The 25,833-nt window shown below is 40.8% G+C and overlaps 1 protein-coding gene across 1 annotated transcript in view; it reads right to left on the reverse strand.

Annotated features, from left to right (window-relative positions):
- LOC120513594 (tetraspanin-3-like) overlaps positions 1–23,879 on the reverse strand; it is an 81,412-nt gene extending 57,533 nt beyond the window's left edge. Inside the window, exon 1 of the mRNA XM_039733168.1 lies at positions 23,624–23,879. Within this exon, the coding sequence (XP_039589102.1) occupies positions 23,624–23,879 (256 nt within the window). The remainder of the gene's footprint in view (positions 1–23,623) is intronic.
- Between the last annotated feature and the right edge of the window lie 1,954 nt (positions 23,880–25,833).

The following is a 25,833-nucleotide window of genomic DNA, read 5'->3' on the forward strand; positions in this document are numbered from 1 at the left end:
GATGCTCTGAACCATAACTGTGAAATTTCATAAAGCATAACCATTTCTTAAGATCTAGCAATGGAATTTTCTATTATTGCTTTTGAAATAAAAGTCTTGTTTGGTGCAAATCTTTCTATATCTATCAATTATATCAGTAAGAAAGTATGAACATTCTGTGCAGTAGCAATTTCCATTGAATTAACCACTGGGTGGGAAAATCATTGTCCTAGGAAGCAGGAAGCTTTCCACAAATGCCAACATTGTTCCAACTGAAATATTCCATAGATATTCTCTGAAATTAATGTAGTCAGCATCTTAAGATTAATACATTATTAATGACAAGATGAACATTAAATAATAGACGGAAAGTGGTTTCTGTGTTTTCCCACCCATAAATTTGCTGTAGTGAAAGGCAGCATTCACTATGGATATGTAACTAGCAGTCCTTTTCTGTGTCGGGGACTTTCTTGTAACAGTGTTGCAATTCACTTCTAAGGGCATTGCTACGGTCTCCATGCAATATGGATTTCAGTGCATGTTTTAGTGTTAGTAAGGTTAAAATAACTAAAGTTAGTATTATGACATCCCCAAGGTCGCTGTGACAAGTTCCCAGTAACATGAAAGAAGATGTCAATTTCTGTATGACTGTGCCCACATTCCCATCATCTCATATGACACATCAGAGGTGATTTCTCCCAGTACTACTCTCTTGTCCTCAGTCACATTAGCCCTAGTCTCTTTTATGAAAACTGAAGCCATCCCACCCTTTGCAGAGTGAGAAGTCTGCTCTGCTGCCTTCACGCAGAGGTCAGTGATATTTCCAGCCTAGGGGAGGTGGGGGAGTATCCCCCAGGGGATGAGGGGATGGTGCACACCAGTAACTCTCTCTCTGGGAGAGAATTTACCAGCATCTGATTCACAGCACGGTGGCCATTCCACCCGGCCTCCTCAGTCTGTTGAGTGTTCCCAGCAAACACATGAGTTTAACCAACATAAGGTTCATGTTTTAAGTCTTTCCTCACATGGTTCCTTGAAGCTCTCTCCACCCAAAAAAAAATTTTTAAAAAAGCTACAATTTCAGTTAGAAAACTGCTTTTCCTTCACTCCCAGGAATCTGCCTTCTACAATGCCTAAATGAAAAGCTTTCACTACTCCCACTGCTACAAACACATGAAAGTATTTGGCTGGTGCTCAGTAGCCATCTCCATCTTTCCCAGGTTTCTTCCCAGTGTGTCCAGCCTCTCTGATCTCAGAGACACTGAATAACAAAGCCATCAAACAAGTTGGATGGGAAGGGATGTCTGGAGGGCCTCTGGTCTAGCTCCCTCAAAGCAACATCAGCTCTGGAGAAAGATCCTGAATAGGGGGAAAGGAGATAGAGGAAGGAGAAAAGCTATAAAGAAAAAAAGGGTAGGAGGGACAGGTTCAACAAATACAGACAAAAAGCTCACTTCCATTCCTATTCCTCTAAGAAACAAAAGGTTTAAACAGAAGAGCAAGAAGAATTTAAATATCACTAGACTTTTTGTTAGCTCAAATTTTCTGACAGTTACATAGAACCTCTGGCCTGACAACCAGTCAGGCAGAACCCTTCCAGCTCCCACAGCAGATGCTCTCCTTCTCTAACACACATTTAAGATTCTCAGTACCACCTCTGCTTATACATGGACAGCTTGCAGAGAGTGCCACTGACTTTCCCCAGTATTCCACTGTAGTTTTTTCCCTCTGGCAAGGTGTACCTTCATGGCTGCCTCTTGCATCCCCTTTAACACGTTCACTTACAAAGGCAGCTGTGAAGCTCAAGATATCTGTTTGCACGCTGAACTCATCACACAAAGCAGAAAAGAGCACCATATGCTCTTATTCACACAGCAGAATGGGAAATCTAAGGTGAGAAAAACACTTAAAGTAGTGATGCCTTTTTCAACCTAGAAATGAAACACACACTTCTGAGATAATATTGGTATGGCAGGTAATATAAAAGTGGATCTTCATTGAAGGACTCCAGGGGCAGTTAGGGAAAATTGTCTGCAAAAGCCCACCTCCCCCCTCCCAACGGGGATTCATGCAATTTTATAAGATTAGTAAATTAGCATAATGGAAAGAAATGCACAAATTAGGAACACAAGTGGTGATGCAATTTCCCCCCCCCACCCAGTCCAAGCCCTTTCTAAATTCTCCCCCCTTAGATGGGACTGTATTTTGTTGACAAAAATGTGTCTCAAATAGGTGGGTTTTTGCCTTGTTAGCCAGGGAGAACTAAGACAGAACTGGGGCTTTGGAATATGTTTTGTCTTTCTGCCTAGAGAAAGGGCATGGAAAACAACTGGGAAAACTAGCCACTAATACAATAGGCTACAAATATATATGTAAAGAATACAGATGTTATCTATTAAAGAAAATAAGCTAAAAAACAAAAGAGCATCATTAAACAGATACAGATAGTTCAGCCTTGCAGGGCTGACTGCCATCCATGCACAGGGCCAAAGCATGGCCTCTTCTAAATTGGAATAAATTTTTATGAACATTCTAATAGCCTGATAAATTGAGAATTAGGTTAAACCTTGTGTTGTTATGGGTTGCTGTACTGTACTTATGCCTATAGGTGCAATCTCCACCTAAAAGTTTGTTTTCTTATTTTCTGCTTCTTAACAAAGACATTTTCTTTGGTACCAGGGGGAGGGGGAAGGGAAGGGAAGGGAAGGGAAGGGAAGGGAAGGGAAGGGAAGAGAAAGTTTAAAGATTTGGATATCCAAAGCTATTCTTTTTTTAAAGGTTAATTCCTTTATATTTTTGTAAAGAAACATAAGAAACTGTGAGATAATAGGGATGCCAGACAAAGTCTGGGGATTAAATTATTTTCTTTTCCACTCTTATATGAATAAATATTAGCCATCTAGTATATTCCTTGATAGAATATACAATGCTTGATGTCAGCACATTGCACTGTCAGTTGTTAATAACAGCATACCAATTAAAACACAAAGTCAATGGGAGACAAGAATCACCCCATGACTAGATTGTGAGCATAATTGAAAGTATCAGCCAGGTTAATCTGGGTTTGGAGCTTTCATAGCACTAAGTGCTGGGCAAGTTCAGATGACACATGAGATAATTAAAAAACATTAGAAGGAGGGCTTCACATTTTTGCATTTTGCAAGAAGCCTTAACGACACCCATGGCATTAGAACATAGCATGTATCTTGTTGAGAGAATACAAACTCAGTGTAACAACAAAATTGTTTGATTAGACTGTGGAGATGGGTGAAGAGAGAGAAGGGGGATTAGTATTCATTTTGCATTTTCTGAATAGCCTACGGGAAATATAATTAAGTTAGGTCTATGTATATTTTTGAGACAGCATGTTCGTAGCTAAAGAAAATGTCTGCATTCTCAGGCAGTTAGGCAGGAAGAGTGCTGACCCCTCACTGTGCTTTCACCGAAATAAATAAATTTAAAAAGACCATAGAACTGATTTCCTAAAGGAAGCTGAGAACAGTCTGAATGAATTGTGTGGTGAATAGCAAGGTGAATGCAAAATAATGAGATAGCATCCTGGACTTAAATAACTTACAAGCAATGAGTGTAGAAAATTTATTGCACTGGCTGAAATGCATTGAGGTAAAACTAAGGAGTGGGACTTCTACTAGCAAATTTTACAAAGTACTTTGGAAATTTATTGGTATGCATTTGTATGTAGACAATTATCTTCAAACTGGCACTGAGCCCCTGCTATAGGAGCAGCTCATGCCCGTGTTATTTTCTTCTCATGGCAGTAAAACACCTTGATGGGCTTGGCATGAAAATAATGCTGAGCATACAGAAGAGACCTCATAACATTACAGCCTTGCGGAAAAGCAGCCAAAAAGACAAAGGTGTGAAGACACAGGGTTAAAAGTCCATGGATGCATGTCCCCTGTAGATACAGCTGGGTAAACCAACGCTGCAATTGCCTTCAGGCGCCTCCCCGGTAGCTAACAGGGACACCTCCCTGGCCTTTCTGGGTAAGCCACAGAGACTTGAAGTCCTGCAAAAGATTTGGCTCATTTTTGCTGGAAGAAAACACCTGTGAGACAGAGAGACCTTCCTATGAAAAAGTGATGAAAACCTAGAGAAAACCTGTTAATTATCTGACAAGAAGTAATGGAAAGATGCTTAGGAAAGGAGAAAGGGTGGATGCTCAGGAAAAGTGGTTTTTATTTAAAAGCATATACACACATGTATGTATATATGCATGATGAAAATAAGATGATTGAGCTAAGAGGAGAATGAGACAATGGTAATTATGTATTTGTGCACAGAAGTCACAAACGAGAGAAGGAAAATGAGAGAAAGATGTGTGTTCATACGTCTGATCAGTATGTTTTGCCATGAATATTTTGAAAGGCATACAATTAAAGTCTAGACCCACTTCACTGGTTTTGTTGGACGAATCTTACAAATAATGTGCTGGAAACTAAAATAAGTTCTTTTTCTGAATTTCTTCACTATTTGAAACAAATAATTGTTTTCTTTTTGCCACAATAATCTAAAGGTAGCTGTGAAGGCACAGCTTGCTTTGTTTATTCTACAAAAACTGATAAATAGTCACTTCTTTGTGAACACAATGATCACAACTACAATACAAGTCCCTGTAGTCCTTGATCTAAGGATGATGGTTCTCTACGTTTAGCCAAGCTCCCCACCTTGACCAACACCTTAATTGCTGTGGCAGCTTCTGGAATATGCTGGACAATCCACTGAATGATGTCAACTACAAATGAACAAAAATTTCAGCTACTTTTACATCACTTGTTCAAGTTAATTCTCTACAGATTACTCTCACATTCACAAGTAAATGGAAACAAACAAATTTCTGCAGTCTCAAGAAAATTGCATTTGGAAGTGTTGTGAGGCAATGTGTTCCGGTCCAGATTTATAGAGAGGGAAGACAGTTAGTGGAATCAAAAAAGGGCACTGTTTATCTGGGCTGAAAAAGAAATTAATTATTCCCATGTCATACAGCACTAATCCACAGAGCTTCCATGTGCATGTAGGCTAATTTTTTTCTCATAACAGCTCCACAACTCACCTCTTTCTCAGGTTCACCACTAGACTTCTGATTTGTATTTCAAGTTCCTAACTTTATCCCTATTCTCATTTTCAGGCTTCTCTAACATGGCATTCACTGATGTTCTCTTCTACCTAGGCCTTGTACTGCACAGATCTGCTGGGATGCCACAGTGCTGTGTCCTGAGGTGTTTCCCACCTACTGCATCTGTGAACAGGTTGATATTCCTGAATGGAAGAGAAAAAAATGTTAATCTGGTTTCTGTCTTTGTCCAGTTACATTTCAATAGCTGGAGAATTAGAATCAGAACGGTACATTTGTGGCTTCTTCTTGGTTTTGCTGCCACTGCTCTCCACTGCTCATGGTATTTTGCTTCTCAAACAGAACCAGTTATTTTTTACTTATTAAAACCCTGTATAAACACTGAAGTTGCTAATCCTTCTGTTTATGAAAAAAAAAAAGAAGCCATTTAAATCTCAGAAGTTAAGCCTAACCCTTCCTGAACTTTTGCAGCTTGTGGGAGGCACCATGGGGAATACTTATCCCAATCCCACTTGTAGGCAGCTGGATGCATGGTCATTAAGTGTTTGGCCTCAACAACTTGCATTGCAAAGTTCTGTCTTGTACTAGTGCTCTGAAATGTTTTATGTTAACTGATCAGAAAGCAAACTCCACTTCTAGATGCTTTGCAGTTCCCTCCAGTTGACACTTGCCTTATTTTTGCCAGTCTTTCTTGTATTCCCACAGGGTGAGATGAGAACAACTTTATGGATAGCTGGGTCTAGGACTAACTCAGAGCAGACATGGTTTGTCCAAAAGAACATGTGACATTTCCGTGCCTTAACAGCAATTTGAATTACAGATTCAGACAAGGCAGCCCATCGTCTCTGGTCTAGATTTTTATTTGCAATGAAGAGTCAAATTTTTTGAGTGAAGTATGCACAAAAATCCAGGAAGCAAATGAAGTAAAATGGGAGTTTAACCAAGATGCAAATTAACTTATATATCAATTCCACATGTCACAGCCTAAATGTATGTTTGCCATGGCACATCAGGCCTCTCAAACACACTGACAGGCTGCAATGACCAGCTCACTAAGCTGCTTCAAGTGTGAACGAGGTGCATTTTCCACTGCCTGCCCCTCAGCCTGTCCTGGGGTCACCTTGAAATGAGCAGTCCAGGAGGTGCAGCATGTGCACTGCAGACAGCAGGTAAATCTGGCAATCATTTCACGAACAGACATGTTGTTATTCCCACTTCTGTCAAATTTAGAAGAAAATTTGGTGTTTTGGTTTTTTCCCTAATGTCTGTGAAATCCTCTTTCCATTAAGGGAGACTGCACAGTAGCAGCAGAGCCTGACCAGATTTTTTGGCTCTGGTTACCGCTTCTTTCTCCCTGCAGGCAGCATAAAAATGCTAAGAGCCTTCCACATGGGTAGAGAAAAAGCTGTCATTTTGATTTCTCCTGGATGGGAAGCTCAAAATGCTCAGCAAAACACAGAGTTTCCCTGAAGCTAATCCCTCCCACCACTTTCCACCACTGAGTAAAGGCTGCTGACCTGCTTCCTGATGATGACAGATTTCTGGCCAAAGGAGAGATTGATCCCAGCATCATGACTAGCAGAAGAACTAAGACAGGGGACACCAGGGAGCCAGAGGTGATCTTTTCAGGGTGGCAAGAGACAAGTAACTCCATCAACACACCCACTGTTATTTCAGGTTCTCCATATTCAGCAAAGGGCATCAGCACAACCCTGTGAAGAGACACAAACTCCTTAGAAGAGCACTTTGGAGGAAGACTCCTTGAAAGATGACTTCATTGTTGTTTCTTCCTCTGCTATCACCCTGGCTGCTTCAGCACGGCTGGGTCTCACACAGGGGAGAGTCAGCCACACCCAGTGAGCCAACACACTAAAGATGAGATTGCATGAACCCAAGGTTCTCCAATCTCCTCTGGCTCAACACACAGAGGACCAAATACATATCAGGTTCAGGGCCCACTCCCTGCTTCATGCAACTGCCAAGGAAGATGTCTCTCAAAGTCACTCATTTTCTAACTCGTGGGTGCACAGGAGGACCTCCCTTGAAAGACACACAGTCCTCACCACTGACAGATATTAACAGTGTTAAAAAGGCAGGTAGAAGAGCAGAATGAAGTGCTCAGTCTGTGTGATATTGCTTCACACTGGAAGACTCTCATCCCACGTGCATTCAGCTTCCTCCACAAAACAGGCTCCAGTATAAAGTATTTGTGTTCAGATTTCACTTGAAATAATCGGTTTCAAAACAAATTGGATTCTGCATTACATCTATTTTCCACTGAGGAGGAGGGGAACACAATAAATTTAGAAATAAACCAAGAATGACCCAGAGCACAAAAGAAAATTAAATCAGAAGGAGACCAGGGAAGGCTTATAATAAAAGCATATCCCTTGAAGCCATCTTCACATACATACTTTTCCCTCTAGCTGCAGCCATTTTGCAGAGCTTTGTTAAAATTGTGTCTCTGCAGAAAGGTTACTTAAAAGAGAGAAGTAATAGATTTTTCAGGACCAATGAAAGCAAACCTCCTGTAAACAAGTGTGGTTTTCCTGGCCAGGCAGGAGTGCTTTAATTCCTTTCTAATCTGCATTCATCATAGGGATGAGAGGAATCAAACTACAACAGAGATCTGTGATGATTGTGCTGTCAGCTGCATTGGGAATACTCTGTCCAGTCAACAAACCAGTTAAACAACCAAAGATACTGCTGCTGGTGTCCTGCAATCCACAACCAGGTGGCAAAAAAACCCTTTTTGAAGTGAGTAATAGGGCCACACTGAAAAAGTGCTTCAGTCAAATTTTGTATTGTTGGTTTTGTGCAGCATTTCAGCAGCTTAAACAGGAGAAGGAGTGGGAGGATGTGTGGTCTCTGTGGGCAGCTTGCTATCTGTGGGAATGAAGCAGAGCAGATGCAACCCTTGTATGCAGATGATCATATTTCTGGCGTGCTGAGATATTTGAATTGCAGATTTGTGGCTCTTCCTAATTTCTTGGGCTTTGTCGTTTGGTTGGTTGTTTGTTTTTTTAATTGAAGCATCAATTTTAAGGAGACTTTTTTACTATTTTTTGTGTAAACTATATAACAGTCATGAATGAGATGCAATTATACTGGAGAAAAATAGGAATACTTACTCTTCTTCCAAACATCAGTGAAAACTACAATTAGTTAGTTAAAGGGTAACCTGTTCCAATTTCCTTACTCTAGAAGATTGTGTATGAATGAATTTTACCTTGTTTCCAATTATTAAATGTTCCACCAGGTGTTGACAGCTATGGCCTTGGCTGTCCACAAACTAAATGTCTTCAAGACTTCTAGGAGCAATGAGGGAATCTCAGAATAGATAAAAGGGAGTTTAATTAATTGTCTCTCAGTGTTCATGGGCTTTCTCTCAAAATAATAGTTGAATTTGGCAATCAGCAGTTTCTGTCAGCTTGTTATCTGGTTGCCAGACATCAGGGCTGGCTGCCCCAAAATAGAGTCCTGACCCCTACAATGAGTTTATCAATAAGCCTTTATCCTTGGAAACTGGGTCCAGTCCTCCATACCACCTGATCCCTGGGAGAAAACTCAGCCAGCCAGTATAAAATCCTGGATATTTTCCTTCACAGTTAAAAAAACTCTAAGACCAGTTCAAGTCCATTAGGGCCATTAGGGCTCCACTGGGAACAGGACGACCTGAGCCCATAGAACACATGGACTGGCAGGTTTGCAGGAACAGTTGGAAGACCTTCTGCATCTCTTCTTGGGGATGTGAAGAGAGTGACCCTGAGTGAGACACCAGACCTTGACGTACCTGTGCCGCATGTACACCTCCGGGCATGGGAATGAGCTTGTGAATGGACAATATCCTAGAAGATGAAAGGAATGAGGTAAGACGATTCAGCGTGTCATTTAGTGTTGTCTAGGATTGTTTGACTGAAGCAGGGTCACCGGCCTTAACTTACCCTGGGGATAAAAACAATTTCTTTTGCTCAGAAGCCTGGGGTCAGAAAGGACCCCTGGGTTTGCTGTTGACAAAGAGCATTCCTATCTGAAGAACAGATGAGAAAACTTCTGACAAGACTGACAATTTATTTAAAAACAAAAAGAGTAAAGAAAGAAGGAGAAATAAAATACCACCACCTACAGAGCATCCATTATGGATCAAGTTGAATAACAGAAGCATCAAAACTAAACTCTAAATCTGACATTAATGTTCAAGACAACACCCATTACTGAAAATATATTTGTTGTTCTGCTAAACTGGGACACTGCATCTTTGAAAGGAAATCTCTCTTTGTTGAAATTTCTGCATTCTGCAAGAACTCTTTCTAAAATATAGCTCATTCCAACATCCTTTGGTAAAAGATGAAGGGATCAGAGAGCAAAACCATCACAACCTCTGTAATGTTAGAAGTAAATCCCTTTACCCTAAATAACAAGCTTTCTTCACTAAGCCTGGCTTTTTTGACTTCTGCTTCTGCTAGCTAGAATCTTGAGCTATTTTAAATCTTGTAAGCAGAAGGAAGCATATGATTCTTATATTTCCCCTCTATTTAATGCCTCCAGACAATGTCCTAGTGTCATGGTTTGACCCTGGCATAGTGCCAGGGCTTTTATGGCAGGTGTATTTTCAAAATGGTTACTATGAGATGTGACCCGGAAACAGAACAAAGGAGGCTCTTACTTGGGGATGGAGGGAAAAACACAACACTTTATTAATTACAATATCTAAAAAGGAACACACACTCAAAGCTAAGAAATTAAAACCCTCCAAATACATTCCTCCTCCCCCTTCCCTTTTCTCCACAGAATGAAATAACAGCTTAGATTTTCATCCAGTCACCATCTCTCAGGTAATCAACTTCCAGTCCATCACCACCCCTCAAATAATCAACCCTCAAATCCATCAGGGAGAGAGGAGTTCTTCTTTGCACTGTAGGTTTCCCCTGGAAACACAATTGAAACTTCTTGTGCCTCCATGTTACTTATGGCTTTGTTTAGAGAACATCGGCTTTCGTGACTTCTCCCCCCCATGTCCAGTGCTCTCACCACTGGACATGGGTCAGGACTGTTTTTAGGGTTCTTCATTTAAAGATGTTTCACCCAGTTCCAGAAGCAGCAGTCTCTCAACTTCGGGACACCACTCCCCCCCAAATTTCACCCCCTGGGGCCGAGGGGCCTCGTGAACAGAGATCTCAAACCCTCTCTGAAGACAGAGGGCATCTCACACCCTTCTCACCTATCTCTGTTTTCTCCACTACTTCACCTCTCAACTTCAGGACACCAGTCCCCCCCCCATTTCACCCCCTGGGGCTGAGGGGCCTCATGAACAGAGATCTTCCTCTCCATGGAGACAGACGGCATCCCACACCCTCCTCAGCCTTCTCTGTTCACGCCACTGTTTTACTCTTGACTCCAAGGTGTTGCCTCCCCCTAAATATAGTTTTTGGGTCACAGGAAAAACATAGGTCTGTCCATGGCCATACAAGAAAGAGTCCAGCCCAAGGCCACTCCATCATCTCTTCCCACCTAGGATTCTTCTCGCCTCTTCCAGCTTTCCTCATGCTTGCCCATTTCATCATCTCTCATCTCTGTCTCCTTATTCTGATTCAGGAGGATCAGTATTTGTAAGATTTCCATTATTCTACCAAGGGGTTAAAATCTTCCTTTCTGTCTGCCCAGAACTCCCACAGCTGCCGGGCACTTCTCTCGCTGCATCCCCCGCTTCTGGCCGGCCGTGCTGCCAGCACAGTCTCTGTCTCTCTCTCCGGGGGGCTGCCCAGACATCCCAGATCTCCTCCACCCCTGCACCTTTCGGGGCTCCGGCCTCCCTCTCCTCACAGGCCGCATGGCCTCCCCCTGCCCCACCCAGACGCAGCTGGGCAGGCGAGAGGTCCAGACTCCACTCACCAACGCCGGATTCTAAAGAAAATGTTTCTCTCAGAATGCTCTGCTTTTAACCCCGGTGTGTTCTCAAAGGCGTATCCAAATTTCCAGTGGCCACACCAAGTGCCCATTTCAAATCTGTCCACTGATTAGTTTGACTTCAACTTTTCCAGAAACTCACTTCCAAACCAAACCACGACACTGGGATAGCACTTTACCTGGTTTCAGAAACACTGGTTCTGGGCAGTTTAACCAGGGCAATTACTGATTTTCCCACAGTTCCTGGGATGAGAAGTACTCACTGCAGGCAGAAAACAAACTGGGCTGAACAGAGGGGTAGAAAAAGGAAAAAAGAAGGAAAGCTGATAATTTTTCTAGGTGTGCTTAATTGTTCCAGATGCTTCTCTGAGTCTGCTTCTCTGCCACCTCATTCCCTGTGCCATTAATGTCTGTGGCAAGCTAGACATAAGATGATACAGCAATACACTGGATATAGTTTTCATGGTTTTCCACAGATAAAAATTCTGGGCCCAAATCTGAATGAATGGATCTGCTTCATTCCTTAAAGTAGGTAACAGGGTTGAAACCTCTTGCAGGCACAGCTATAACAAATACCAGTTCTGACCAGGAATAGCAGTATTGTAGAAGTACTGTATGTAGCTGCAATTACATGTCTCTTATATCTGTGTCTGCACCCAGTAAAGTTGTTTATGGATCATGAAAAATATTGGTTCTTGCCTTTATCAAAACAAGCACCCTGAGCTGACCCAGGCAGCAGTGTCATAAGCAAGCAAGATAATCGATGTCCTTCTCCCTACGCAGAAGTTACTAGCCCAACACATCCATTTTGCCTTTATAAGACTTGATTGGCTGCCACAGAGCTAATCCTGCCTTACAGAGGTGCATGTGGTAATGGTGCCCAGAGTTTTCATCCACACTGGCGATTTGAATTCTGTTTCTTGTGGTACATAGCTGGCACTGCATTATATCACAGTAGCTTTTTATTCTATTTAAGTTACCTCTGACAGCCTAAAACTGCTCTGAATTGCCCAGACATGCATTCATCTACAAATAACAGAATTTCTATCCTCTTAAATACCCAAGACATAGACACAAAACATATTCTCATCTAAAATATTTATGCAAGTCTTTACAAAAATATTTAAAATTAAATTAAAATGCTGATAAAATAGTCTAATTATTAGACTGCTGCAAACAGTCTAATTAGTGAGTAAACATAATTTGTGAAAGCTAGAAAATTGCTAAATAAAGTTCAGCAGCTTAACCTTAGCTTTGTTCTGGCCTTGTATGTGTAATCTACCTATCCCTGTATGGTGTCCTGTGAGAAGACAAAACACATAATGCAAGCCAGATTGAACCAGGCTTGACCTTCATATCCCAGGCTGAGTTGTCAAAGCTGTCAGGAAGTATATGTAAGATCATGATTTTATTTATATATTGGGGGGGAGGTAAATAAATAGCACAATGAGAACACAAACTTTGAAAGAACAGCTTGGCTTTCACACAACAGGCAATGGTACCCTTGAAAACGAAATCATTTGCTTCAGCAGTTTAATGACTGGATGTCTTTACCTTCCCGTGATGCTTGCTCCTACATGAAGTGAGAATGGCTGTCGAATCCTGTCACACAAAAAAATTCACAGGCTTAATTAACACTAGAAAGCTTGTTAAGCCAAAGGGCTAAATATAAATTTAGCACAAATCACTCACACCTACGCCCTCTCAGTATCTTTCCCACCTGCTGAATAGTCCCTTTCAGCAGAAGCTGCTTTTGAAGCTGAAACAAATCTGATAGTCAGCAAAACACAGTAGTGAAGCTGCTTGTTTTCTGTAGTGTCTTTGCTACAGAAAGAACTTCAACCTTCTCTGCCCACCCCCTTTAAGGATTTCTCAATCTCTGAAGAGAAGAAAGAGGTGCATGACCCTGCCAAATCAATGTGATACATGGAAGGCTGCCCCAACTCGTATCCAATGAGTACAGAAATTATGCCAAATCAGCATCCACACTGCTCTACACAGAGCAAAGTAGAAGAAGGGAAAGACTGAGGTGAGTTAAGCTCCAAGATCCTCATTCCTGCCACTTATAGTTAGTGGCACAAATTTTCTGCAGCTTTTCTTTACTCTTTTGTAAATAAGTCTTTTTAATTCCATAGGATCTCAGATTCTTCCATGATCAAAAGATTTTTGAATTTAGAAAGTGTTAATTCACTTTTTTCTTAAATTCACTTTCCTTCTCTTATTATGAGCACTGGGAAGGTATTTGCTGGCATCAGAAAACTGATGTCCTGATGCCTTAGCAGAATTTAGGCACAGCAGGAACCCCCAAACACCAAGGGAGCAAAGCCCATAAACAGTTGTACAGCATGGAAAACCCTTACTGAAAAATAAAGAGAAGAGCTACGAACATCTGGCATCACAGGCAGTGCTCTGAATACTCTGCATTTATAATGCATGTATGCACAGTGGTGGTTGCTTAACATCCTCCACTGCTTCCTGCCAAGTAAACACCCAAGAGCACTAGAGGGCTTTTGTTGGCTTTCCAGGCTGGAACACTGGTTTAGGCAGCTTTTCATCCAGTAGCCCCACTGGTGGGGTCATTTTACTCTTCTTGTAGAAAGTACCTCTGGAGCCCACTTTGGGAATGGAGAGGAGCTGTTGAGGGGATGCAAAAAAAACATTCCCATTTCAAGACTCTTATCCTGCTACTAGAACAGGAGAGAAGGGTGTTGACAGCTGTCCCAGTTCCCTTCCCCGTCTCTGGCTCCCTGGTGTGTTGTTGGGTGCTCTCAGCTTGTACCAAACTGCATCACAGGGGAGGCCACTTTGCCATCCTCAGCTAGACCAAACAAATGTGTGTTCAGGCTGGACATTAAACCCAGCTGCCGTTCAGCTGCCTCCTGTGACTGCCACACATTCTGCCTGCAGACAACATTATGCAAACAAGCCTGAGAGATAGCACAACAATGATTTCTATATACATATGTTATATATACATATATATTTATATGAAAATATGAAATACTAATATTCATTTAATTGTAACAAGCACTGTGTTATATAGCCTGGATGCAAAAGTAGAGAGAAAAAGAGGAAGGAAGCCACAAACATTGTGGAATTTTGGTTTATTTATTTATCTGAAATTTCAACTGTCATTGAAATTTCTCATGCACTTTGCCTTCTGCTGAACCTGTTTTGTATGTTATATACATATTTTTGCCATTGTTTTTCAATTATTGACTTCAGAGGCCAGTAAATAAATGTTCAATAATAAATATTTCTTTCACTGTTGTTCATATTGCATTAAAATTATTACACCACCAGCCTGTTTCTCTGATGTTCCACACCTGTATAAACACCTCAAGACACTGCAAGGCAAAATCTAACACCCAGAACCTTAGTGGTATGTAGGTCCTTTGCTTCCATTGATTTCTTTGAAAATAGTTCATTAATACTTAGGGAGATTGGTTTTTACTGCACTGATTTGAATACGGCCTAATTTTCAAGTTATTTGTGTGATTCCTTTTTTTAAACTTTTTGTTTGTTTGTTTGTTTGTTTGTTTTCTAACTATAAGATACAGGTAGAGTTTGAATGAATGCAAGAGAATTACAAATCTTGTTCAAATTTCTCAAAGTGAACTTAGAAATATCATTTGTGCAGGATCTCCTGTCAGCTTTCCACAAAGGCCCACATCAACATGAGAACCCCTATATTCACCTGACGGTGCTTCTGTGGTCTAACCATACTCTTTGTTGGACCTATTACAACTGAGTAATCCTAAAAAGCAGGTCAGACAGGAGTCTATTTGAAAATAAATAGTATGGAAGTTATAAATAAGATTTGTTGGTGCTAATGAAGAAGTGTCAGATGCCCAAATAAAAAAATGTTATGTCAATTTAAATGAAAATCATAATCCATACACAAGAAAGCACTACTGAGATGATGTTAGAAATTCTGTCTTAATATCGGTCTAGAAATTTTGTCACATCTTTTGTCACAGTGTGATCCTTTCATTTTTTAGTAAGGATCAAGGTTCCACTTTCACTGGACCTCATATAATCAGAATTACATCTGGAGAATTTGCAGCATGGAAAAAAAAGAAAGAAAATCAACCGTATTTTCTTTGCTTCCTTGGCTCTTTGACATGAAACTGTACTTTTTTTGACCACCAAATCCACCAGACTTCCTTTGGGAATTGAATAAACTCTGGATCTGTCACCCTGCAGCATTGCCTCATTCTGCCATCTTCAGACAGACATTTACACCGATAGATACACCCGCTCAGTGAAGGCTGTTAGATAGTAACTGGCTTATAGTAATCTATAGTCATTCAGGCTCTGCCAGACAGGAGCATCAAAGCCATAGTGACAATAAACCTTTTAAACTGAAAAGTTACTTCCCCTCCAGAGCTAGTGATTATTTTTGGGAGACCTTGAGGCATGTGTCTTAATTTAAAGATGTGCAGTGCCCAGGGATTTGGTAGTGAAAGATATCAATCGTAAATCACAAGTCCAAACCCTTTCACAGGGCTACTGCCAAACTTGAATCGTGATCCAGTGAGTGTTTCACAACCAGGCAGATGCACACTGATGCTCCCAATGCACAGGCCAATGCTCAAAATGAAGGAGAGAAGTGGCAGTGTTTAGTTTTCTTGCTGTGCAGGATGCTGCATCAGAGCAGGCAGTTGTTGCCTAAAATCTACACAGCTGTGCCCCGCATCTAAAAAGAACAAAAACAAAGTAATCCAGCTTTTTTTCCTGTTGGTTAAAAGGGTCTGTGTGATTCAGGGAAAGAATTACACTGTCTCTGTGCCAAACTATCTTCTTTGTCATGGGAGGCATGAAGATGCAGCTTCTCTGCAGGGAAAAGTACTGATGGCAATGTATTATTGAAGAAATACAGTGCTTTGGCTCCAATTTTGATTCCCATTATAAGGTAATGCTGTGGCAATGTTCTGTTAATACAATGTATTTTGGCAGTGGTTTGCTTCATTGCCCTTTTTAATAAAATAGAGGGTGATAGCTCTGCTTAGTGAGTTAACTCAGGTGGCAGTCTTGTTTCTCATATCCAGACCACAGAAGAGCCCTCTTGACTGGACCTTGCACCTGCTTCTACTTTGTGAGTTCTTCTGTTCCCTGAAAGCCAATCTGATCTGCATTGCAGATGATTCTTTAATCCTCAGGTCCTACTGGAGCATAACATTGCAAACAGCTGGCTTGAGAGCTACAGGCCGTTCAGCATGATTTGAGGCTGTGAATACTCATCATCTCCTGGATACAAGTGTGTCTACAGGTTGCTGCCCCTCTGCCACCCCTTCTCTGTGTCACTGCCTTCCTGCTCAAATGAAATTCCTTAACAAGAGAGAAGTCAAAGCCACTCTGAAGAAAAATGCTAGATTGTACAATAGCAGTTGATTTCCTTACCCACTTTTTTTGCCTCAAACCAATTCATAAAGTCATTTGCTGAACCTAATTAGCAAATGACTCAGTACCTATCCCTAGTGCAAGGCCTTATTTAAAAATCAGACACACATGGGCAAAATCAGCAGCCATTTATCAATCAGCTATCCCTCCAGAAAGAGAATGTAGGGGCTTTGACTGTCCTCCAAGTTTTATTATCTTGTCTTTCCTCTGAAATTGAGTTAGACCACTGAAGGTGAGGACTGCTTATCTTTGTCACATATCAGCCCAATTTTGCAGCCAGGCTGCTACTCTCCCTCACAGCCCTGAAAGCAGTATAACAAAAGATTATCATGTTTTTTGAGAAATCTTGCATATGAACGAAGTCCATCTTTTGACTACCTAGTTCTCTCATTCATGGTCAAAATACATGAGAAGGAAAATCACCTCAGAGATTTTGCATGGGTCATTTAGCAATCAAGTAGTGAGCAAGAAGCAGTTTCCATCTGGGACCAAACACCACGTGTCAAAGAAGGACCATAGAGAGAAATAGCCTTTCAAATTTGTGGTAGTTTTGGTAAAAAAAATGTTGCAGTGTTTTCCTGAGATGAACGAGGGAAGCTTCTTCTTTACTTTAAATTTGAGTTAGATACTGAAATGAGTCCCAGCAGAAAGAACAAAATGCTATCAGATAAAGATGTTTCTATACCAACAGGAAATTTTGCTTGTTGCAATGGCTGAAGAGTTTGGATAAAGGACTTTTTTTCTGAGAGACACAGTATTTGTTCTTTATCTTGTTATTTTGGGCTCATAAGTGCAGCCTCTGATTGGAAGAAAAAAAAGAAAAAAACAAAAACAGAGAAAACAAATATGGTTAGTAAGATGGATAGTATAGAATAAGAAGTGAGAAACATTGTGCAAGAAAGACGTCACTCAAAGGAGCTCCTGTGAGCTCTGAGAGATACAGGGTCTTCTTTACCCATCCCTGCCTCACTGCACTCCTGGTTTTGTAGCTAATTAACATCTCTACCCACTGAAATTTCAGCATTAGCAATTCACTTAATATCAAGTGAAGTGTGTGAGTGGCACTGCTGAGAGTGGCACAATATCAGAGGTTGCTCAACCTTGCTGAAAGGTTATTTTAATATGCTGCTTGTTTACACTTCCTTAATTGCCTACAAATGGTTACAACAAGTGGACTGTAGCACTAGCTTTTTGTGACACCCTGGATGAATCAAACATCCATCAGCTCTGAAAAAAAATGAGATGCTATTTGCTGCAGAGTGACACTTTTAGTTCACTAGATCCTTGAAGAAAGTTTGATGCATGTTCCCTGATTCAAATGCATGTCACCATTTTTGAAGATCCACGTCTCTCTTACTCTGTTGAGAAACAAGAAAATAGGCACTAAAAGAAAAGATACATTTAATTCCGTTTTACCAATATATCATCATCTTTTTTAAGCAGCTCTCTGAGTCGTTTCTTCTCTTTCATAATCTAAAAAGCCAATTTTAATGCATGTATCCTTTGACATTATTTCCCTTTAGGGAAAAACCTGTATTTTTCTAGGAAAAAATAAAGGAAAAATGTTCTCTTTTTTTCTAAAATAAAAACCTGGCTCTCTTTTTTTTTCCCTGTGGTGCTATGTTCAGCTACACTCTACATTCTTAATACCCTTAATAAAACACTTATTTCTGAATTTATTAATATATTTCATTTGATACTTCCTAAAAAAAGAAAAGAAAAATGGAGACAAAAATGTATTCAGAGAAATTAATGTTAGGGAAAGGCATTTAATTAATATTTTTCAACTCTAATGATATAGAGCAAATTGAAATTCAGGTAGCAACTGAGAATTATATCTGCCTCACATTTTATCTCCAAGCATAACTTTTATAATTGTGATTGCTGGGAATGTAATTATTAAATCCAGAGATCCCATCACCATATCTGAATGAATATATTAGACTGCCAACTTTAAATATTTTTAGTTTTATAAGATCCTGCCAATAAATTCACTTTCTGTAAATATGGACAAAAACCTCACAGACTACTGTGAGTTATAAAACCTGAAAATATGTCTAGGATTACTTGTAACAAATCTAGATTTTTCTAATTCTGACTTCAAAGGCTTTCATGGATTATAGAAAACTGTTTTTAATCAAACCACCAAATCTCACTTTTTGCGAGATTTATCCACCATTATCAGACCACTCAGGATTTACCCCAATTATTTTAAAATATAAGTGTTTCCTTAAAATTAGTTCTAAGTAATTCAGTAGCGCCATAATTAGCATGGATTCTCAAAATACAGATGAAATACTTAATGTAGCATGCTGGCTGCAAAAGATCACTCATCATCACCTAATGCAAACTACTAACCTGAACCTTAAAAAGTGAACTAAAAAGTGAAGAAAAAATTTTGACTGGGTTTTCCTCTTTAAGTAAAATATAGCTATGTTTTGAAATCTGAACCTTAAAAAGTGAACTCAGAGGAAAGATTTGCCCTAGCATTCTCTGGTCATTAGCTTAGGTGAAAGATGAAATTATAAACATCTGTAGGGTGCATCAGTTTAAGAAATATTGCTTTTAAATACCATCTACACTAGAACTGCCATTCTTTGAAGCTGGATTGGTAACTTTTGTTATTTGTCAAATGAACTAAGTTTGTTACCAGCTAGAAGATCTTTTTGGAAGATACATCTTGGCATCTTCAAGTTACTCATTCTGTAACATCAAAATTCCAAAGTGAGATGTCCTCATGTCTTCCCCTCAACAAAAAGGCTAACACACAGGTAGCAGAATTCTCCAGGAAATAATAGAAAAGCAACAGATTAGTAATTTTGACTGGGTTTTCCTCTTTAAGTAAAATATAGCTATGTTTTGAAACCAGTACCTCTTCCAAAATATCAGTTCCAAACACTGATTTTTCTGCTCCTTTTTCCTAGTTTTTTCACTTCCCCATACCTTCATCCATGTAAAAGATTTTGAATCAGTTGAGGTCACTGCAAAACTGCTTCTCAGCAAAAGACAGCTCCCTGCAAATTTTTTGTGGTTCTTTACCAAAGCATAGATCATCTTCACAGCGTTTCTCATTATCTGTCCCAACACAACTGCTTGTGTAGGGTAGCTCAGTAGAGAGAGATCATTCTGTGTATATTTCACACCTTTGTACAGAGAATTTTATTTTATATCCAGTAAAGAAAGTGCTGGCAGATGATTTTAAATGGCAATCCAAATGAACCTCATCAGATTCTGTTTGGCTGTGTACGTGTTCTCCCACACCTCTTCTCCTTGTAAACAAAGAAGGAGCAATGCAATCTGGTTCAGGTAACTTCAGCCAGTCACCCTGAGCTAACTCCAGATGGTATTTCTTCTACTAGAAATAGACCGGTATTGGATTCAGTGCCCCACGGGATCAACAATTAATCCAAAAGAAATACTTTCTAGGGAAGGAAAGAGTAGAATACTTATTTGACAGAGGTCTGAGGCCAGGGTGGATAGCCAAGATCTCATAGTAGCCAATTCAGCTTCTTGTGCAGTCAAAACTCCTTTGTTTCAGTTTTGCAACCTCTGCAGCAGACGTGATAGTTACTCACTGCAACTATTTTACAGGTCCACTCTGAGATTAATCAGTAACTGCAAAGTCCTTTGAAGATGAAAATAACCATGAGAAAACTAGGGGCCAGGACGACAAACAGACCTTTTCAAATATAGTGTTGTAGCTGAATGTATATCTGCTGAACCTGGTGGCACTTTTATTTTCTTCCTCAAATCCATTTCAAGGAGCCCAAGCAATTATTATCATGTAACAGTGGCACTGAGATCAATAGCATTACAGAGCTGAATTTGTGAAAATTTGTTAAAGGTTGAAAAATCCTGGAGAAGTCCTTTAAAACTATGCACAAATCCTATTCTATCAATGTTGTCTTGCAGACACAACCTGAAGTCTTAAGTATTTTGAACTTGTGTTTTATGATCTCTCCCTGCCTGGACTCAAAGCAGTAATTTATGCAGCCTTCTTTGTCTGGGGCTTGCAGAATGCCTCATTGTATGTTGCCCCATCATCTAACAAGAGCCCACATGTGAGAATGTTGCACAATGCTACACAAGAGGTGGCAAGTTCACTAGCAAGTCATCACCCAAAATGCATGGAGTGTTATGCCACCAAACAGACACTGAGGAGCTCAGCCTGCCTATTCTGCATTGTGAATGCAATTTTCAATACCAGTAAAGGCACAGCAGCAGGTGAGAACTGTTTGCCGCTTGGACTGATTCACAGCTGCAGCATTGGATACCACATTTGAAAGCCAAATGAGGAAAGCCTGGACATGAAGATAGCACCCAAAAAGCATTTCTGGATGGATCCTTGAAGCAAGGTAGAACCCTCTCTTTGCTCCTTGCTCCTGTGACTCAGTGCTGCTCAGCATCCTTCCAGGAGTATTCCTCATTACTCCCTCAGCCCCAGTCACATTCATTAAATGACCAAGACTCGTGCTCTAAGTAACAAATTTCCTCTTTTCCACAGCAATACCTTTCAAACTTAATAGTACAATACACATAACACAGGCAACTATGCCTCCCATCCACATTTCCCTTTCCCTCCCTTTTGATTTAAGGAGGCTGAGCCCAGCACCTTTTGTTATATGGGATCTGATCCCTGTGGATTGAAGGTCTCAGAGGAAAGAGAAAGAAAGGGATATTTTTAACTTTAGTCCTCCGGCATCACACTTATAACTGTAATGAAATTTTTGGCTGTAGAATAACAGGGCAGTGTTTTAATTTAGAACATTAGTCACACAGTTTAGGTGACAAAACAGTGAGCAAATTGTATTTTGCAGAAGAAACGAGGGGATTAGACAATTGCCACCAGTGAAATAAATTCTAGCTATTATTTCCAGATATCAGATTTAACACAGGTAAGGGAGTCCTTGACAAATCATAGGTAAACTATTTTATCACTGTATCCCTGTAAAATGAAAAAGGTTTCTTGCTGCAATTAAATTCCCCATCTCAAAGCCTAACCAAACTGCATTACATTGGCAACGTAAGGAAACTGATCTCTGATTATCCATGACAATAATTTGGCTAATGGTAGCACTTTTAAGAGCCCTCCTGCAAACAGTTTGCCAGCTGCTGACATGCCATATGCACTGAGAAAATTAGCCTAATTGCTTTGTCTGCAGCTGACATAATTCCCAGTTAGTATATGTGGGTTTGTGGAATGTGTGTGTAATTTAGACTATGAGGATAGCTGTGAGCACAAGATATCTATTTGGCCAGTCTGACACCTGAGGCTCTTGCCCCTTCTGCAAACCAAGTCTGTTAACCTTGAGCCTGCTCTACTGCCCCAGCAACACTCAGGCTGCATGTGATCTAAAGAGCCTGGGCCTTTGTCACACTATGACCCTTTTGGCAAAAGATCACATCACCTCAGCAAAGGCCCTGCAACACAAATTCTGCACAGTGTTCACTCCTGATACCACAGCAAGCCTGAAGGTGACCTTGCTTCCTTTTTCATTTACTCTCTACAAATTTATTATACAAGGTATTGGTATGCAGGAAACTGTTCCTATGCACTAAGGAACACAAGAGCTTTATTAGCATTTTTCAAATAACAATCTGTGTTGTAACACAGGACATAGCAAAGAAATATAGAGAACAACATATACAGTGTCCAGTATGTATTTGCTTGGTGAACAAATAAGCAATTATTGAATATTTTGAAAGCATTACAAATGTTACAAGAGACCCTACAGGACCAGTGAATTTTCATTCAAGAGATGCAGACTACTAATTGTGAATGGTCCCAATCTCCCTTCAGACAGAGGATCTCTGTAAGAAGAGGTTCTGTCTTTTGACATTGTGCAAACCTTCTCCTTCTTCTGACCTCTTCATTCAGCCAGTGACTCAGCCTGATATCAGAGGGCAAACACTTACCTGATGAGATTGAAAGATGAAGTCCAGACCTGCTGTGATAATTAAAGATCATCAAGTGCTTTTTCTAAGTGGAGGTTTGTTTCCTGGCTAAATTGCACTTCAGGTAATGGCACTCTTAAATCACCTTAAATCACCTCCTTGGCTCAAACCGAAGAGTTTCATCCCAGGCATAGTTTCAACTGGAGACAGATACCTTCACTTTCTCTTCTGCTGGGATCATCAGCATATTCAGCCTTACACAATGCAGAATTTTGCCTCAAAAGCTGCAGAATTTCAAGCCACCTGGCTCCAGTCCCGTTTCACAGCTTGTCTATTAATTAATAAGACACTGTTACTCAGGCCAGACACTGAAGGGTTGGGGCTGGCACTGTGGTGATCCAAAGCTGCATGATCTGCAGGAAAGTTGAGTCAGCCTCTGAATTTCAGGCAACCAGGGAGATAATTTTTTTCTCCTTAAACAGACAGGAAATGGTTCTGTAATGACTTCTTTAAACTAACTTAGAAGGCTTCAGAGACAAAGTACATGCCAGAATAAGGTCAGATGATTAGCCATAACTTGCTGCTGCTATCTGCAAAGTATTCTGGTAAGAAGGAAGGGTGTGATTTAATCTCACAGTCATTCACTGGGTTGCTACAGAGGCCCCCAGCAGCAGGGTTACAAGCAGTGTGAAGGTCTGGAGAGTTATTGCCCACACTCACTTTGATAAAACACAAGATGGTGTCTGTAGCAGGCTCTGCAGTCAACATCAGCGGGCTGTTATAAGACACCAGGGTGTTTAACTCCCTGTTGCTTGACACAACAGGGATGCTGGGACTCTAAGGTTTTTTATGGTCTCCAGCAATAAGCACATTGCAATTGCTCAAAGTCATCCCTACTCCTCTGCCACCAGACTGCCCCTGTTCATCTTGATTTCTGACCTTTTTTATCTGATATCTTTTTTTGTCTTTCTTGCCAGTCTTCTGCTATGACATACTTTTTCCTCAACAGCCCTAGGATTTTGTGCTTCTGGTCCTCCTTTGCTATGTCCCACATCTACTTCATTTAATCTCTGAACATTAAGACTTTGTCATGGATTGACTCTGGCACAATGTCAGTGCCTCCATGAAAGGTATATTTTCAAAATGGTCACTGTGAGATGGGACCCAGAAACAGAACAAAGCAGGCTCCAACTTGGGAATGGAGGGAAAAACACAACACTTTATTAATTTATAACACAAAGACAAGAGGGGGAAAAAAACCCACACACAATAATCTACAATGGAAAACCTCCAAAACACTCCTCCTCCCCCCACCCCTCTAACACTCAATTCTCAGTCCAATACCCTCCTCCACACGACGTCCCCCCAGTTCATCAGGAGAGAGGAGTCTCCCTCTTGTACCATGGGCCTCCCCAGGAAACACAATTGGAACCTCCTGTGCTTCCATGTCACACGTGGCAGTCGCCCGGAGAGAATCTGCCGTGGTGACCATCTTCCTTCCACGTCCAGTGCTCTCACCACTGTCCATGGATCCAAACTGCTCTTTAGGTCCTTCTAAGAATGCCTTGCCCAGTTCCAAGAAGTGGCTGCCTCTCACCATTGGGGATACCTGTCCCTCCCATATTTCACCCCCTGGGGCCGAGGGGCCTCATGAACAGAGATCCTTCTCTGCTGAAGGCAGAGGGCTTAAGTCTTCTTCTCATTTGCCCATTCTCCTTTACCCATCCTCCATCTCCTCTGAATTCTCAGCTGGGGAGGAGCAGTGTTTTTACAGCGACTTCCACCAACCACACTAAATTTATCCTAGATATTAGCATAGGAAGAACTTCAAAACACAAGGCAATGCATCCACTTCTACAAAGACAGGTCCAGAGAATGCCCACAGCAACAAGTGTGGTGTTCCAGCATGAATAGCAGAGAACAATTGCATTGACATCCATAAAGACAATGGGTCCTGGTCATCCTCTAGTGGCAGAAAGCAAGCTGACCTACTCCTGGAGATGGTGTCCAGGACCTCTTCAGGCAGACCTTACAGTAGCTTGTCTGGAACTGCAGATGTGGAAATAAGAGCCCTTTGTGCTGAACTTCATGATCAGCACTAGATACATGGGACACGTACAGGACCTCCCAGTTGCCCCGCTGATACATAAAAACTACAACCAATCATCATTCTATGCCTGCTCTTAAGATCTAATGATGAGTCATTCTAGGAGGAGTTTGTCAGCAAAATGCTGAAAAGTGTAGTCTCACCACTGACTTTTAGCAGCCAAAGTGAATGGCACTTTCTAAACAATTTTGTTCCAGATTAAATAAATCTAAGCAATCAAAGCAAACTTTTCCACGTCACCTTCTTTCTTTTTGTTTGACTACTCTTACTATCCTGCCTCATGAATCCCAGACAAAAGGATTACAGAATCACCGAATACACTGAGTTGAAAGGGACCCACATGGATCAAGTCCTCAGCAGGATCATCCTCAAGAGTCACACCTGGTGCTGAGGAGTATTTTCCAAGAAAATGCAGAATTACTCCATTTGATCCTGCTCTCCCCATGCCACAGAATTACTTCATTTGCCAGTAGTCTGGAGTGCTTTGGGAGCAAAATATCTGAAGGAAAGTCTGAACAGTCTGCCATGGGAAACACACAGGTCATACGTCAAAATATCATGGGGGAATGTGAGACCTCAGCAGGAGAGAGCAGTGCTACTCGTTTTATAAAAGCCACATCAGATCACCTCATGTAAACAAAGCCAGCAAGGGTTTTCAGAAGGCAAAAATACCTGTATTCACTTCATGTGGGATGCAGGTGTTTTCCACCAAAGCTATATATGCAGAATCTTCTCTTATTTGGTGGAAGGAAACTAAATCCAAATGGTGTTCTAACTTTGAGATGCAGCATTTCTTTCATCTTGTCCCAAGTAACATTGCTTTCTGATTTATGTCCCATATATTAAATAATTTACAACCAAGGGACTTGCTGGGCTGGCTGACACGCATCTTTTTTGCCAGGCTCATAGCACAGAATATGTGAGTTTCTTTTTTCCTTTGTATTAGTCTGAAGAGAAAAGCATTTGATCCAGTTAAAGAAGTGGTGTGGTTTCCTGCCTGAGCTTTCATTTGTTTGGGTATTTTTTGTTGGTGTTTTTTTCTTGTAATTAGGGATACACAGTTTATATGCCTTTAATCACAGCATATGCACTCTGTAATTACTCTGTAAATACATGCATATGAATTGTTTATATGTGTGGAGGTGGGAGAGCAAGAAACTAGAGGTAATTATGTGTATAGGGAAATGTAATGATTAATTATCTGGAGTACATAATCTTACCAAGAGGCTTGATAAAGTGCAAGCGCAACTGTCTCTCCTGTGTGTTAATTACTTACAGAGAGTTTGATCCAGCTGTTTCTACTCATGGAAATTCCCATTCCAGTCTATCTGAAGGAGAGTCCATAGGCTGAAACCTGTGAGTGCTTTCCCTGAGCAAACAACCATGTCCCTATACATTCACCCTAAAGTGTGTGAAGCTGCCATTAGGTCATGGGGCTGGTTATGCA

This window comes from Passer montanus, unplaced genomic scaffold, assembly GCF_014805655.1.
Source record: "Passer montanus isolate IOZ18808 unplaced genomic scaffold, ASM1480565v1 scaffold84, whole genome shotgun sequence".
Taxonomy (NCBI): domain Eukaryota; kingdom Metazoa; phylum Chordata; class Aves; order Passeriformes; family Passeridae; genus Passer; species Passer montanus.